Source organism: Nyctereutes procyonoides, unplaced genomic scaffold (genome assembly GCF_905146905.1).
Source record: "Nyctereutes procyonoides isolate TBG_1078 unplaced genomic scaffold, NYPRO_anot_genome, whole genome shotgun sequence".
Taxonomy (NCBI): domain Eukaryota; kingdom Metazoa; phylum Chordata; class Mammalia; order Carnivora; family Canidae; genus Nyctereutes; species Nyctereutes procyonoides.
This window is the reverse complement of record NW_026575046.1, coordinates 37500074-37515942: the sequence shown is the minus strand read 5'-3', so window position 1 is coordinate 37515942 and position 15869 is coordinate 37500074. Positions and strand designations below refer to the sequence as shown.

General features: G+C 38.8%; 1 protein-coding gene and 1 pseudogene across 2 annotated transcripts in view; one reads left to right on the top strand and one right to left on the bottom strand.

Annotated features, from left to right (window-relative positions):
- TTC1 (tetratricopeptide repeat domain 1) overlaps positions 1 to 15869 on the bottom strand; it is a 48820-nt gene that overhangs the window by 20729 nt on the left and 12222 nt on the right. For both annotated transcript variants that reach the window (XM_055324940.1, XM_055324939.1), the window contains exons 3-4: positions 2531 to 2591; positions 784 to 896 (exon numbers count right to left, since the gene is read on the bottom strand). In XM_055324940.1, the coding sequence (XP_055180915.1) occupies positions 784 to 896; positions 2531 to 2591 (174 nt within the window). The remainder of the gene's footprint in view (positions 1 to 783; positions 897 to 2530; positions 2592 to 15869) is intronic.
- Positions 7606 to 8354, top strand: LOC129509451 (transcription factor BTF3-like; annotated as a pseudogene).

The window sequence follows — 15869 nt, the reverse complement described above, 5'->3', positions numbered from 1 at the left end:
GTTGGTACATTTCTCCCTGTGTCCATACTTTTGACAGAAAATCACAATCCTAGCAATAAGCATTTTGAAGTTCAGAGTTTTAATCGGTATTTCCCTCTCTTTGAGTCTTTATCTAGAATTCCAGAGGCCTAAAATAAGCAGGTGCAGCTATTCTAGGACACGTACTACTTGACTTTTTGCTTCATTAACCTGCCCTAGTTTGGTGGAGACTTTGTCAGCCTTCCTTCCTCCCATGAAAGCGTTCAAACAGCTACTCTAATAAGAATGTTGGCAGTAATCTGACTCAAGTTTTTCAAGAATACTTTTCTATCTTCCATATGACCTTTACATCAGGGAAATACATGGGCAGGAAAAGGGAGGCAGCAACTTTAAGCCTCTATGCTAGGTTTTTTTTTTTTTAAAGATTCTATTTTTAAGTAATCTCTACATCTACTGTGAGGCTCAAACTCACAACCCCAAGATCAAGAGTTGCAGCTCCTCTATTAGTTTTGAGATAGAAGCTACCCAGGGCACCAAGGTGGCTGACAGAGGTAAGCTTCTGCCTTCAGCTCAGGTCATGATCTCAGGGTCCCAGGACTGAGTCCAACATTGGGCTCCCTGCTCAGTGGGGGTGGGGGGAGGTCTGTTTTTCCCTCTCCTTCTGCCCACTCCCCCTCATGCTCTCTCTCAAATATATAAATGAAATCTTAAAAAAAAAAAAAAAAAGAGAGAGCGGGAGAAGCTACCCTATGAAAACACTGTATGTAAGTTCATGAGCTTCTTAAACAGGTGAAAGATACATACCTGTTTCATCCTTGCAGCAGCTCTATTTGAAAACAGAATAGACCTGTCTTTCTGGAAGCAAGATGGGCACATCTGAAGGGCTTGACTATAAGAACTCTCAGCTTCTATATAATCTGAGAATAAGGTAAAAGATGAGAGGTCATTATGATTTTATTCCTCGTATTACTGTATTCCATAGTATCTCAGAATACATAGCTTTCCATTCACAGAACAAAGGTCTCAAGTAGAATGTTCTGTATATTTAACTTTCACTTGGCTTATCAATTTAGTAAGCAATACTGAAAAGGGATTAGAGAACTGGACAGATGAAAGAGACTAAAGTCTGGGATTAATGGCTTGGGATAAAGAAAAAAATTCTATGTATGTATTTTCATTAAAGATGCTGTGCTTTCATGGAGTCAGCCTGGCCAAAACTGCTTCTCTAAAATGTTTGGAGATATTTTATGGAGCTAAAAGCAACAATGTAAAAATCAGTGGTTGACTAAAAACCTTAGAAGAGAAAATGATGATAATTTTATTTATTTATTGCCACACACAGAATTATGGTAGGGGCACTAAAAGAAAATTGTTCACTCCTTTCTTAGGTTTGAAATATTTAACACTAAAATACAAAGAAATATGCTTTCAAAATAAAAACCATTAGTTTTGTGTTTTTTTTTAAGATTTTATTTATTTATTCATGAGAGACACACAGAGAGGCAGAGACATAGACAGAGGGAGAAGCAGGGTCCTCGCAGGGAGCCTGATGTGGGACTCGATCCCAGAACCTGGGATCATGCCCTGCGCCAAAGGCAGATGCTCAACTGCTGAGCCACCCAGGCATCCCAGAATCATTAACTCTTCGGGGAAAAGAAAAAAAGTGATGACTGCTAAATCGGATATAAGAAAAAAAATTTTAAGTCTAAAAAATTACTAGGGGATAGGGCATCTGGGTGGCTTAGTCATTTAAGCATCTGTCTCAGCTCAGGTCATATCCCAGGATCATCAGGTTCCCTGCTCAGCGGGGAGTGTGCTTCTCCTTCTCCCTCTGCCTCCTAACCCCTCTTCATGTTCTGTCTCTCTCTCTCTTCAAATAAATAAATAAAATATTTAAAAATAAATAAAAAATAAGGGAAATGTTACTACTCCTAGTTTTCTAAAGCATATACATTTTGATATGTTTCTAAAGCATATATACTTTACATATGTGATAGAAGGCTATTATAAGATCAAAGTTACCCAAATTAATCAAATGAACCCAAATTATTCCTAAGGAAATGTAAAAAATGCAGAAGGACATGAAGAACATCTCTCCACTTAAAAAAAGCACATAAAAGACCAGCCAAAGTATAAGCAAAATCCTTCCTTAGGCCATGCTAGAACCAGTGGGCCAATTTTTATAGCATTGTTCCAAGTGAGGAAGGGGGACCCTATTTTTATATCAATGAAGCAACCAACCTTTTAATGTTCCGGGTTAATTTTCCAAAGCATCAACTGAAGCTCTGTTCTCCTACCATCTAGATTGGTAATGGATTATAGAAAAGAAAAAGTATGCCTGTGCCAAGGGATATATGGCAAGCGGTCACCATCAGGTGAGAATGATCTGGACCTGCTGAAAACTGAAATTCCAAGTTGTTGGGAAACAACAATGTACTGTTAGCAGTTAGGATTTGCTAGCTGTATCTAAATGTATTTGGTGTTTCCTCACACTCTAAGACATAATGAGGAAACAAGATGACCAGACTGAGGGCTGAGACCAGTGCCTTACCTCCTTTTTTAAACTGCACATTTCCCTCCTCCTTTAGTCTAGTGCTCTCTTCTCTTCTTTTCTGCAAGAGATCCAACAATTATATCATTTTTCACAATATGTTAAAAGTGTACAAAAAGGTGAGCTTTCATTAGGCTACTTAATAGGCAGCAACTTGACTTTGTTGTTTGTGTTTTCCAACTTGACCTTTGAGAACTGGGTCAGTTTTATCTAAATCTCAAATAGATATAGAGAAACACATGGCCATCTGGCTAGTCATCCATTGCATTCTTGATGTTTAAAACACAAAACCTAGGTTTCCTATGTTTACAGCAATTCAGGTATCATTTAATTTCTATTTACTCAAAATCAAACTAAATGACATACCCACTGGCATGTACACCACCAATTCAAATTTTTAATCTGCTACTTATTAAATGTGTGTTCGTGGACAAGTTCCAGATCTTTCTAAGCCATGGTTTATCTAAAAAAATGGGGTTTTATAGTTTTATGGGTTAATGTGATAATACATATAAAGCTTCTAATACAGTGCCTGGCAAAGAGGGGCTCCATAAATATGAGCTATTACTTTTTTTTTTTTTTTAAAGATTTTACTTATTTATTCATGAGAGACACAGGGGAGAGAGAGGCAGAGACACAGGCAGAGGGAGAAGCAGGCTCCATGCAGGGAGCCCGACGTGGGACTGGATCCTGGGTCTCCAGGATCATGCCCTGGGCGGAAGGTGGCGCTAAACCACTGAGCCACTGGGTCTGCCCGAGCTATTACTTTTCTGTAAAATTAAAAAAAATAAATAAAATAAAATAAAAATAAAAAATAAATAAATAAAGCAAGCAAGCAAGTGGGTTATGTGGCTTAGGGTGTGAAGAAGATATCTGGTATGCCAGCAGAGTGCACTACAGGGAGCAAACTTCATCTGCAGGTTCAGGGCAATATTCTGTCAGCAGACCAACCCTGTGAAGTCTGAAGAAACCTAGACAATCTCTTGCTTCTGAGCTGCTTCTCACAACTCTGAAATTCACACAGATGGCCAAACACCCATTCTACTCAAAGGCAGGCAGAATGAGTGTTACTCTGCCGAGCAAAGATGGCACATGCTGAGTTCTTGTGTGCTTTCAGCCCTGAACATCTTAGCAATATGGTCGGCACAAGCAGCTGCCAGAAGTGTCTGCCTGCCTCCTTCCGAAAGAGCTTGAAAGGGGAGGGAGGGAGGGAGGGAGAGAGAGAGAGAGAGAGAGAATGAACCTCCATGAATCTCTTCCTTTATTCTTGAAGCTTCTGACTAAATAAAAACTTTAAAGGAAGGAAATATAGCCAGCAGGGTATTTCATGCACAGGAGAAGCCTGGAGCCTGAACAACTGGTCCTCTTAAGATTAGGAACCAAAGTAAAAATATTATGTCTTTGTAGATTTGTAAATATGCTGCTGAGACAAGGGTGTGTCCTAAATACTTTATTGTTACACGCTAGATGATGAATCTCAGTAAAGAAACTAAGAGGTAGGTATAAACTGAATCTCATTTTTATAGTATCTACTATGTGCCAGCTGTATGGCAGATACAGTATTTTAGATACAACTTCTGGAACAGAGCTATTCTAAGGGAATGTGAAAAAATAATAAATAAGTAGTGATGGGAATAAAAAAAAAGAATATGGTCACATTTACTTAGTATTACCTAGGTCAGAGGTGCTAGGATATAACGTTCTCTAACGGAAGCAAAAAGACTACATCTTAGGTAAAAAAAAAAAAAATAATAATAAAAAATAAAATAAAATAAAATTTAAAGAGGGAAGATTCACTGGAAAGATATTGGGGGCTCACAGAATCACCGGGAGACCTAAAACACAGGCTCAGAATAAAAAGGGACTCAAGGTAGCTCTGTTAAGTCCAGAAACAAGAAAGCATTATCTTTTAATGGAGGAATCTGGCCAAGACAGAGCTGTAATAGTAGTAAATAAATCCTAACCATTCCCTTTTCTTTGCCCTAGTTGAGATTCAAAGTCTTGGTTGGAAGCATCTAGCCAAGCATCACTCATATGCCTTGGCTCTCAGCGAATGGAATGAGGAATATGGGGTACTGTCCCTGAATAAGATTACAATGCAGGGAAGTTCCTTCAGATAAGAAGGGGAGTTGGATTCTAGAAGCCAAGAAAACCCTGTAACAAATCCAGGTCAGAGTTATTTCAAGACATACAGATGACTAAGAGACACATAAAAAGGTGCTCAATATCACTAATCAGCAGGGAAATGCAAACCAAAATCACAATGAGACATTACCTTGTATCTGCTAGAAAGGCTAAAATCAAAAAGATCAGAAATAACAAGTGGTGAGGACGTGGAGAAAAAGGAACCCCTGTGCACTACTGGTGGGAATGTAAATTGGTATAGCCTCTGTGGAAAAGAGTACAGAGGTTCCCCCTCAAAAAATTAAAAATAGGGATCCCTGGGTGGCGCAGCGGTTTGGCGCCTGCCTTTGGCCCAGGGCGCGATCCTGGAGACCCGGGATCGAATCCCACGTCGGGCTCCCGGTGCATGGAGCCTGCTTCTCCCTCTGCCTGTGTCTCTGCCTCTCTCTCTCTATCTGTGTGTGACTATCATAAATAAACAAAAATTAAAAAAAAATTAAAAATAGAAATATCATATGAACCAGTAATTCCACTATTGGGTATCCACCCAAAGAGAAGAAAAACACTAATTCAAAAAGATATATGCACCTCTATGCATACTTACTGCAGCATTATTTACAACAGCCACAATATGGCAGCGAGGCTAAGCATTCACCAAGAGATGAATGGAGGGATGCCTGGGCAGCTCAGTCGGTTAGGCATCTGACTCTTGATTTTGGTTTAGGTCACCATCTTAGGGTCACGTGATTGAGCCCCAAGTAGGTTCTACACTCAGCGGGGTGTCTGTTTGAGATTCTCTCTCCCTTTCCCTCTTCCCCTTTCCCTGCTCGTGGGTACACTCTGTCTCTAAATAAATAATTAAATCTAAAAAAAAAAAAGGCGAATTGATAAAGAAGATGTGCTATATACACACAATGGAGTATTAAGCAGTCATAAAAAGGATGAGATCTGCCATCTGAGATGATATGGATGAACCTTGTGGATATTATGCTAAGTGAAATAAGCTATGATGAGAAAGAAAAATACCCTATGATTTCACTTATAAGTGGGAACCTAAACAAAAACAAATAAACAAGCAAAAAGCAGAATCAGACCTATAAATACAGAGAACAAACTGACAGGTGCCAGGAGGAAAGTGGGTTGGGGGTTGGGCAAAATGAGTAAAGGTGAGAGGGAAATACAGGTTTTCAGTTATGGAATAAGTAAGCCATAGGAATAAAAGGAACAGCATAAAGAATATAGCAAATGATAGTATAATAATGATGTATGGAGACAGATAGTAGCTACACTGTGGTGAACACAGCATAATGTATAAACATATTGCATCACTATGTTGTATACCCGAAACTAACACAGCACAGTGTGTCAACTATACTTAAATTTAAAAAGTCATTTCAACCAAATAGCCAAAGCAACCCCGACACACACACACACACACACACACACACACACACACACACACAAAAGCTGGAGGCACCAAGGTTCCTTATTTCAAAATACATTACAAAACTATAGTAATTAAAATAGTGTGGTATTAGCATAAAAATAGACACATAGAGGCCAGAAATAAGCCCATGCATATGCCATCAATAAACTAATGACAAAAGAGCCAAGAATATACCATATTACAAGGGAAAGGATAGTATCTTCAGCAGATGGTGTTGGGAAAACTGGACAGCTACTCTAAAAGAATGAAACTGGACCACTGTTTCATACTAGACACAAAAATTAGCTCAAAATGGATTAAAGACATTAACAAAGAACCTGAAACCATATAAAATTCTAGAAGAACACACAGGCAGTAAGCTTCTTGACAGGTCTTGCTGAGGATTTTCTGAAGGTAACACAAAAACCAAAGGCAACAAACGCAAAAATAAACAAGATACCAAACTGAAATCTTCTGCAGAGCAAAGGAAATCATCAACAAAAAGAAAAAGCAATCTAATAAATGGGAGAAAATATTTGCAAATCGTGTATCTGAGAAGTGGTTAGTATCCAAAATACATAAAGAACTCATACAACTTAAAAGCAAAAAAAAAAAAAAAAAAAAAAAAAAAAAAAACCCAATCTGATTAAAAAATGGGCAGAAGATGCGAACAGACATTTTTCCAAAGACAACATATGGATGGCCGACAGGTATATGAAAATATGTTCAACATCATTAATCATCAGGGAAATGAAAACCAAAACCACAATGAAATACCACCTTATACTTCTTAGAATGGTTATTCTAAAAAAAGACGAGAAATAACAAGCACTGATGAGGAAGTGGAGAAAGGGGAACCCTTGTGCACTGCTGGTAGGAATGTTAACTGGCCTAGTCACTATGAAAAACTATAGGAAGATTCTTTTTTTTTTTTTTAAAGATTTTATTTATTAATGAGAATACACAGAGAGGGGGGAGAGAGAGAGAGAGGCAGAGACACAGGCAGAGGGAGAAGCAGGCTCCATGCAGGGAGCCTGACATGCGACTCAATCCCGGGTCTCCAGGATCACGCCCCGGGCTGTAGGTGGCGCTAAACCGCTGAGCCACCGGGGCTGCCCAGGAAGGTTCTTTAAAAAATTAAATAGGGGTGCCTGGATGGCTCAGTCGGTAAGCATCTGACTCTTGATCTCAGCTCAGGTCTTGATCTTGGGGTCGTGAATTCAAGCCCCCCCCACTGGACTTCATGCTGGGCGTGAGCCTACTTAAAAAAAATTAAAACCAGAACTACCATATGATCCACCTTCTGGGTATTTAGCTGAAGAAAATTAAAAAACTAACTTGAAAAGATATATGCACCCTTATGCTCACTGCAGCATTATTTACAACAGCCAAATACAGAAACAACTTAAGTGTCTGTCAATGAATGAAGGGATAAAGAAATGGTGGTGCAGCCATCATTTCCAGCCTCTCTCTAGCTGCCACCTTGCATACTCACATCTATGCACCTGCATCTCAGCTGGTCTGCCTGAGTCCCCCTGAACACTAGCCTTAGTCCCCTGCTCAGTCACATTCCCAGTTGAACAAAATGAAAGAAACTACTATGGACCAGGAAAAACTTACCAAACTGTAAGCACACATACACATTGACGGGAAAGGAACTGCTCACTGAAAGAAAGTAGTTCACAGAATGGCTACAGCAGATGATAAAAAACTTCAGTTCTTAAAGAAGCTAACAGTAAACAGTATTTCTGGTATTGAAGAAATGAAAATGTTCACACCAAGGAACACCGATCCACTTTAACAACCCTAAAGTTCAGGCATCCCTGGCAGCGACCACTTTCACTGTTCCAGGCCATGGGGAGACACAGCAGCTGACAGAAATGCTACCTTGTGTCTTACACCAGTTTGGTGAAGACAGTCTGACAAGTTTAAGGAGACTGGCTGAAGCTCTGCCCAAACAATCTGTGGATGGAAAAGCACCACTTTTTATTGGAGAGGATGAGGATGATGAAGTTCCAGATCTTGTGCAGAATTTTGATGACGTTGCCAAGAATGAAGCAAACTGAATTGAGTCAACTTCTGAAGAAGACAAAACTTAAAGAAGTTATTGAGAGCTGATATTTTATATTATGACTGCTTTTTAAAATTGTCCATGGATCTGATAAAATCTAGATCTCTAATATCTTTAAGCCCAAGTCCCTTGGACACTGCAGCTCTTTTCAATTTTTGCTTCTATACAATTCATCTTTGCAGCTAATTAAGGTGAAGAAGCCTGGGAATAAACTTTGAAACAAGGTTAATAGAGTTTTTGCCTCGTTAAAAATTGTGTGGTATATGTATACACACACACACACACAATGGGATATAATTCAACCATAAAAATATGAAATCCTGTCATTTACAATAACACGGATGGATCTTGAGGTGATTACCCTAAATGAAATAAGTCAATGAAAGAAAGACAAATATCTTATCATTTCTCTTATATGTGGGGATCGCTGGGTGGTGCGGTGGTTTAGCGCCTGCCTTTGGCCCAGTGTGCAATCCTGGAGACCCGGGATCAAATCCCACGTCGGGCTCCCGGTGAATGGAGCCTGCTTCTCCCTCTGCCTCTCTCTCTCTCTGTGTGTGACTATCATAAATGAATAAAAAAAAAAATTAAAAAAATTTCTCTTAGGGATCCCTGGGTGGTGCAGCGGTTTAGCGCCTGCCTTTGGCCCAGGGCGCGATCCTGGAGACCCGGGATCGAATCCCACGTCAGGCTCCCGGTGCATGGAGCCTGCTTCTCCCTCTGCCTATGTTTCTGCCCCTCTCTCTATCATAAATAAATAAAAAATTAAAAAAAAATTTCTCTTACATGTGGAATCTTAACAAAACACAAAAACATCCCAAGCTCATAGATACAGAGAACAGACTGGCAGTTGCTAGAGGCAGGGTTAGGGAGTGGGAGACATGGGTGACAGAGGTATGAAAAAAATAATATTAAAAATTACAAAACAATTTCAATTAAGAAAACTTAAAACCTAGGTAATAGCAAACTCATTGCCAATTTTAAATTCATACACACACACATTATGCATAATTGGCCAATAATGTTCTCATAGTGAAATGAAAAGTTGGTTTGATAGAACATGTATTAATATCGGGCAGCATATTAGTAAGTTAAAAGAGATCATACAAATAAATGCATCACAGGTCCTAAAGGTCTTTAAAATATTTTAGAAAGGTTATTTCGAAAACAAAAATTCTTTAAAGAACAACTCATCAAGTTACTACAGCTTAAAAGTAATCCTTTAAGAACATTCAGTCTCCTCTGTTGTAACTTTATTTCAAGCTACTTTCTGATCTATATAATCTGTTCTCCATTGCGAACTCATCAGGAATGTTTTATGAACACAGACTGGCACTCAGACTGCCAGACCAGACTCCTGTGTATGTGTGTGTATGCAGAATTTAATCATGCTTTGGCAAATTTAGAACATTAAGATACCAGGTAGGCAAAACTTAGACCCAAGATATGCCCAGAAGGAATTACTGATAATGGCCAGCCTGAGTAGGCAGCCTGGGAAAAGCTCACAATGTCCTTTTCCCCCTATTTTTTTAAAATTAATTTTGAGTGTAGTTGACATACAATGTTATATTAATTTCAGGTGTATGACATATGTTACATTAATTACAGGTGTATGAAGATTAGATAAGTTTAAACATTATGCTATGCTCAGTGTCTAAAACTAGGTCTAAAAGTTGAACTGGCAAAGGGAAGAGATCCGGAACATATTTCTGAAGCCAATTATTTGAAGGAAGGCATTTTATTTTTTTGGCTGATAATCACAAGTCAGTGGCCCATTAAGCAGTAAACACTGGAAAAGAGCTGCTGCTTCCACAGATTGTGTAAATTGAGGATTAATGCAATTATCAATATCATGCTGAACATCTCCTTGGAAACAGCTAAAAATAGCACTTTTAGGAGAAAGCTGCACTATCTCCCAGCTATGCCAAGAGACAAACTTGATTCCAGTACAAAGACTAGGGTTTATGCTGCTGCTGGAACATTCTCTTTCTCCAAAAGATGGCATGCATATTGTGTAATGTTACTGGAATCCAAAGACAGATTTTATAGCAAATAAGTGTTACTTAGCATGCTAAATGCCAAGAGCATACACACATAAAGGAACTAGTAGTGCTGACATTCAGCAGCATCATAAGGTTCATACCATCCTAGGTTCTGGTCTAATGCGGTTAGGAGACCTCTCATGTCTCCACAATGTTTTAAGTACTCTCTATGCCCAATGTAAGGCTTGCACTCATGACCCGAGAGATCAAGAGTCTTATGGTCTACTGACTGAGCCAACCAGGTGCCCTTCCAACAATGTCTTTTAATACATTCCAGGGGCCTCACAGAGAAACAAGTGCTCTAGAATTTATTTCCATAACAATGGAAACCAAAGAAATCTTACACGGTTCTTTACTCAATACTCCTCCCCATCACTGAAAACTCAGGGAGAAAGAGTGACATTCTGCATTATAAATCATCACAAGGGCTGTCAAGGAAAACCCCAACAAGATAATGCTCTTGATGAATGGAGTTTATTTTGTTATTACCACAACTGCAAGTGTTTCTGCCTGGTGCTCAAAATTTAATATAACTTATATCAGTATAGTATTTTACTTCTCAAAATCTAAACTCATTTGCTAAAAATAAAAAAAAAAACTCATTTGCTTTGCAAGGCAATTCTTAGATGTGAGTATGAAAGTATTAAACTACCCATTTTATAGGTAGGAAAATCAAGACTCAGAAATCTCACTTGGTTTTTTTTTTTTTTTAAACACTACATCAAACTTCTATTCCACTCTACTCAACCTCATTTCTCATTACCACCCAACACAAGTCCCTCCACTAGACAGTCTGATCTCTATTGTCTCTCAACACCCACCATGCTTATCCTTCATACCATTCCTTTGTTTATGCATCCCCACCTTAGAATGCTCTTTTCTTCTGTATCTTCTTCCCAACTGCCCAGATTTTCCTGTTTTCAAGTCTAGCACAAAGCATATCTTCTCTCCAGAGCCCTTTTGCTTCTTATCCTGCATGATCTTTCTTTGAACACACTGTACATTAGTACCTCTAATTTGGGGATTCAGTTTTGCCTCAGAGATTATATATATTAAAAAATCTGTGTGTATGAGATAATTTTTTTAAACGTTATTATTTACTGAGAGAGACAGTGCATGTGCACATCAAGGCAGGGAACAGAGAGAGAGAGGGACAAGCAGACTCCCTGCTGAGCTGGGAGCCTGATGCCGGGCTCAATCCAGGACCCTGAGATCATGACCTGAGCCGAAGGCAGACGCTTAACTGACTGAGCACCAGGTGTGCACATACACACATACATATATATAATAAAACCATCACAGAATGTTTGGAATATTACTTAATGCTTAAATGGTTTCATGGGTACAAAACACTGTGCAGCCCTTAGACCTAGGCAAGAGGGACCCCTGTCCAGGCCCTCAACTAATTGCACCTTTCCTCTCATAGGGCCCTTTTAGACTACGCTCCAGGATTTCCTGCCTAAGTCTCCCCAGCTCACTTCCGGGAGCTGCATGAGCCTTTGCCTGGGTCTGTCCTAAAGGTGGACTTTGCTGCAAGTGTACATTATGCTCCATGTGCAAAACTTCATACTATGCCTGCTCCAGCCTTGGAATCAGCTATTTCTCCAAAGAGTCCTGGATCCTTTTGGTGGGGAATGGTATTTGGAAAATAAGATCTGGATGCTAGTATGTTTCCTGTTACTAGTGAGTCACTGTTTTTAGGCCCTCTCTGTAAGAAACACAGTAAATACATCTTTGAAGGAAAAAAAAACACAAAAATCCCACGTCAAAGAATACATACACATGAAATCTTGTATGTAGTCATACAAGTGAACACCACTGGAGTCTTCCTCATCTTTTCCCACAATGAAAACTCTGGTTTCCAATAACAGCAATATATCTACTCATTTCTATCCTAAAACCAACAAAAAAAGTTCTGAGGGTAGTCCGGGTGGCTCAGTGGTTTAGCTCTGCCTTCGACCCAGGGTCTGATCCTAGAGACCCGGAATCGAGTCCCACGTCAGGCTCCCTGCATGGAGCCTGCTTCTCCCTCTGCCTGTGTCTCTGCCTCTCTCTCTTTCTCTCTCTCATGAATAAATAAATAAAATCTTAAAAAAAAAAAGTTCTGAAATTACAACATGAATATCAGTACCCTTAACGAACCTACTATGTAAGTTCAAGATTTCATTGCATGAAATGAATGAAGCTCAAACTTCATTCTAAAGTTTCATTCTAACTTTAGAATGTATCCTACTAAGAGTGAACAGCCGAAGTACTGCATCCAAAGTTATTGGAATTATCTTTGCTATGTAATCAATTTGATATAGTTATATTGTTTCTGTAATCTATTTTAAGACTTTCTCCCTTATCCTTTCTGGTTTAATTTTAATATTTTAGTGTGTAAAATATTTACACAGATCTAAACTCACTACTGGGTAGGACTTCTAATGTGGCAAAGTGAAGAGGTTACCAAATCCTCTAATTTAAAAAGCAAATATAAACTGGACAAAATAATCAAAATCAACCATTTCAGTGTCCTAAAAACTGACTAGAAGCTTACAACTAAGTGAGTAACACTCACGAAAAATTATAGAACTTCAGGAAATAACCACGAAATCTGTGGCTTATTTGCAAGGGACTGCTCCTCTTCTTCCTCCCAGCATTTGACATCGTAGTTCTAATACAGCAAGGTAGGCCATGAATAACCAGCAGTTCCACTGTTTGAGAAGGCTGATATGATTCAAAGCAGAAGGTAAAACAATCCATGCCTAGTGGTATTGTCAGTAGTAAGTAGCAATCTGAGTGGTAAGCAAACAGGGAAAGTCAGAGGTTCTACTAACCTGTGGCTACAGCCCTGGCTGGGCAAACAATGGACCCATGGACCAGACAGAAATGTAACAGGTAGATAGAAGACACAGAGAAGTACTTGACAAGCTCTTCAAATACCCCTGATGGACTGGATGTAGTGTAGGTTCTTGGGAAGAATGAAGAGGGCCAAATTTATTCACACACCCTTGTCTTATCAGGAGCCTGTATATATGTGCTGAGGAGACACAAGTCCAGCCAGGGCAGAGTTGGAAATTTCCTAAAATTGTAATATACTTCTAAATCCACAAACAAATCAGTAGGTGGAAGCCTTGTTGGTTTGAGGTATTGGAACATAATCTCTGACCAGTTACTGGCTGACCACTAAGCTGTGCAGAAACAGGAGCAATCCCAAGAAGGCCAAACTTAAAAACAAGGACAAAAACAAAACCCAAATGAGCAGACCTGTCAGTGGCCACATATTGCAGGGGAAACAGATTGCACAGCTTAAGTTGAGGTAAATTACTAAACAAACAAGTTGCTAAAAAAGCAACAACAAAAATAATGCAAGGAGGGTGTGGTAAGATACTAGAATCCAGAGATGCTACAGTATTACTTAAAATGTCGTTTTAACAAAAAATTTTAAGATATCAAGAGATAGAAAAGCCTGACCTACAATCAGAAAAAAAAAAGTCAAGAGGAACATTGAACATTCAGATTTTAGATCTAACAAAGACTTGAAAGCAGCTATAAATAAATAGGCTCAAAGAACTAAAGGATATTGTGTTTGAAGATTTAAATGAGAGCATGATGACAATAATTTAAAAAACAGAGAGAACCATGATAAAGGGACATAAATTATTTAAAATGAACAGTTGAAAAGTCCAAAAACTGAAATGAAAAGTTCATAGAAAGGAGATTTGAATTGGCATGAAAAATAAGTAAACTTGAAGTGAGAGCAAAAATGAGGGCAGAGGGGATCCCTGGGTGGCGCAGCGGTTTAGCGCCTGCCTTTGGCCCGGGGCGCGATCCCGGAGACTCAGGATCGAATCCCACATCGGGCTCCCGGTGCATGGAGCCTGCTTCTCCCTCTGCCTACGTCTCTGCCTCTTTCTCTCTCTGTGTGTGACTATCATAAATAAATAAAAATTAAAAAAAAAAATGAGGGCAGAAAAAGCATAGGAAAAATGAACAGAGCCCTCACAGTATGTGATGGGAGTCTCAGAAGAGAAAAAAGGATAAAACAAGTATCTGAAGAAATAATGGCTGAAAATTTCAAAATTTTGATGAAAAATAATAATCTAAAGATCCAAGAAGCTCAATGAACCACCAGTACATAGATCCATACCTAGAGACTCCAGAACCAAACTGTTAAAAGACAAAGACAAAGAGAAAATCTGAAAGCAACAGTAAGAAAACACTTATCAGGTATAGAAGAACAACAAAACTATTAGTGTTATCTGATTTCTCACCAAGAGGCCAGAGGCAGTTGTGATGACATACTCAAAAATGCTGAAAGAAAAAAACTGTCAACCAAGAATTAGATATGCAGCAAAACTATACCTCAAAATGAAGGCAAAATAAAGACATTCACGGATAAAGACAAAATGTGCTTCTACCAGACCTGCCTTACAAGACGTACTAAGGGAAATCCTGACTGAAAGTAAGTAACACCAGATAGTAACTCAAATCTACACAGAGAAATGAAGAGCATTACAAATGGTAAATACATAAAAGGCTCTATAAATATATTGTTTTCTCTTTTCTTAAAGATTTATTTCTTTGAGAGAGAATGCGTGCATGCACATAAGTGGTAGGAGCAGAGGGAAAGGGAGAGAAAATCTCAATCAGATTTCATGCTCAGCATGGAGCCCAATGCAGGGCTTGATCTAACAATCTGAGCTGAAACGAAGAGCTGGACACTTAACCAACTGCACCATCCCAGTGCCCTATTTTCTCTCCTAATGTCCTTAAGAGACAAAAAGATTATACAGTAATTATGATATGGTTGGGTTTATAACATATATTGATAACAAGTATGTGGCAATGGTAGCACAAAGGAGGGGGAGGAAATGGAGTTACACTGAATCAAAATTTCTATATTTTACTGGAATTATGTAATATTAAACTAGACTGTAATAAGGTGCATAATGTAATCCACATAGCAACCACTAAAAGAATTTAGCTAAGAAAGTTTAAAAATTAGAAATATTAAAATGGTACACTAAAAAATTATCAAATATAAAAGAAAGCACTACATTTTTTATCTTTAAAAATTAAATTTTAATTTTGAAATATTGTTATCCCCTTGCTATCAGGAATTAAGGCACTTGAAAAGATGACACTGCTCTAGAACATGTCATCTAGTCCCAGAGATCTCATCTCTAGTCATTTTGAGACCTATGTTAAAAAAACCTCTACCTCACTGAATCAGGGACTTACACCACAGATCTTTAGTTGTTCTTCTATACATAATCCAAGGCCATTTTCCATTGAATTAGTAAAATGTGTCCTTTGCTGATGGACCAATTCAATTTGCAAATGTTTAAAATCTATTCTTTGCCTTCACAAATACAGGTATGCTCAGGATCTTTAATTTTATTTTCCAGGGAATGATTTTCTTGGCTCACAGGGCAAAAGAATTTTTTTCTTTTCTTTTCTCTTTTTTTCAAGATTTTCTTTATTTATTCATGAGAAACACACACACAGAGAGAGAGAGAGAGAGAGAGAGAGAGAGACAGGCAGAGGGAGAAGCAGGTTCCATGCAGGGAGCCTGATGTGGGACTCAATCCCGGGACTCCAGGATCACGCCCTGGGCCGAAGGCAGGTGCCAAACTGCTGAGCCACCCAGGGATTCCCCCAGGGCAAAGGAATTACATATGATATAGAAAA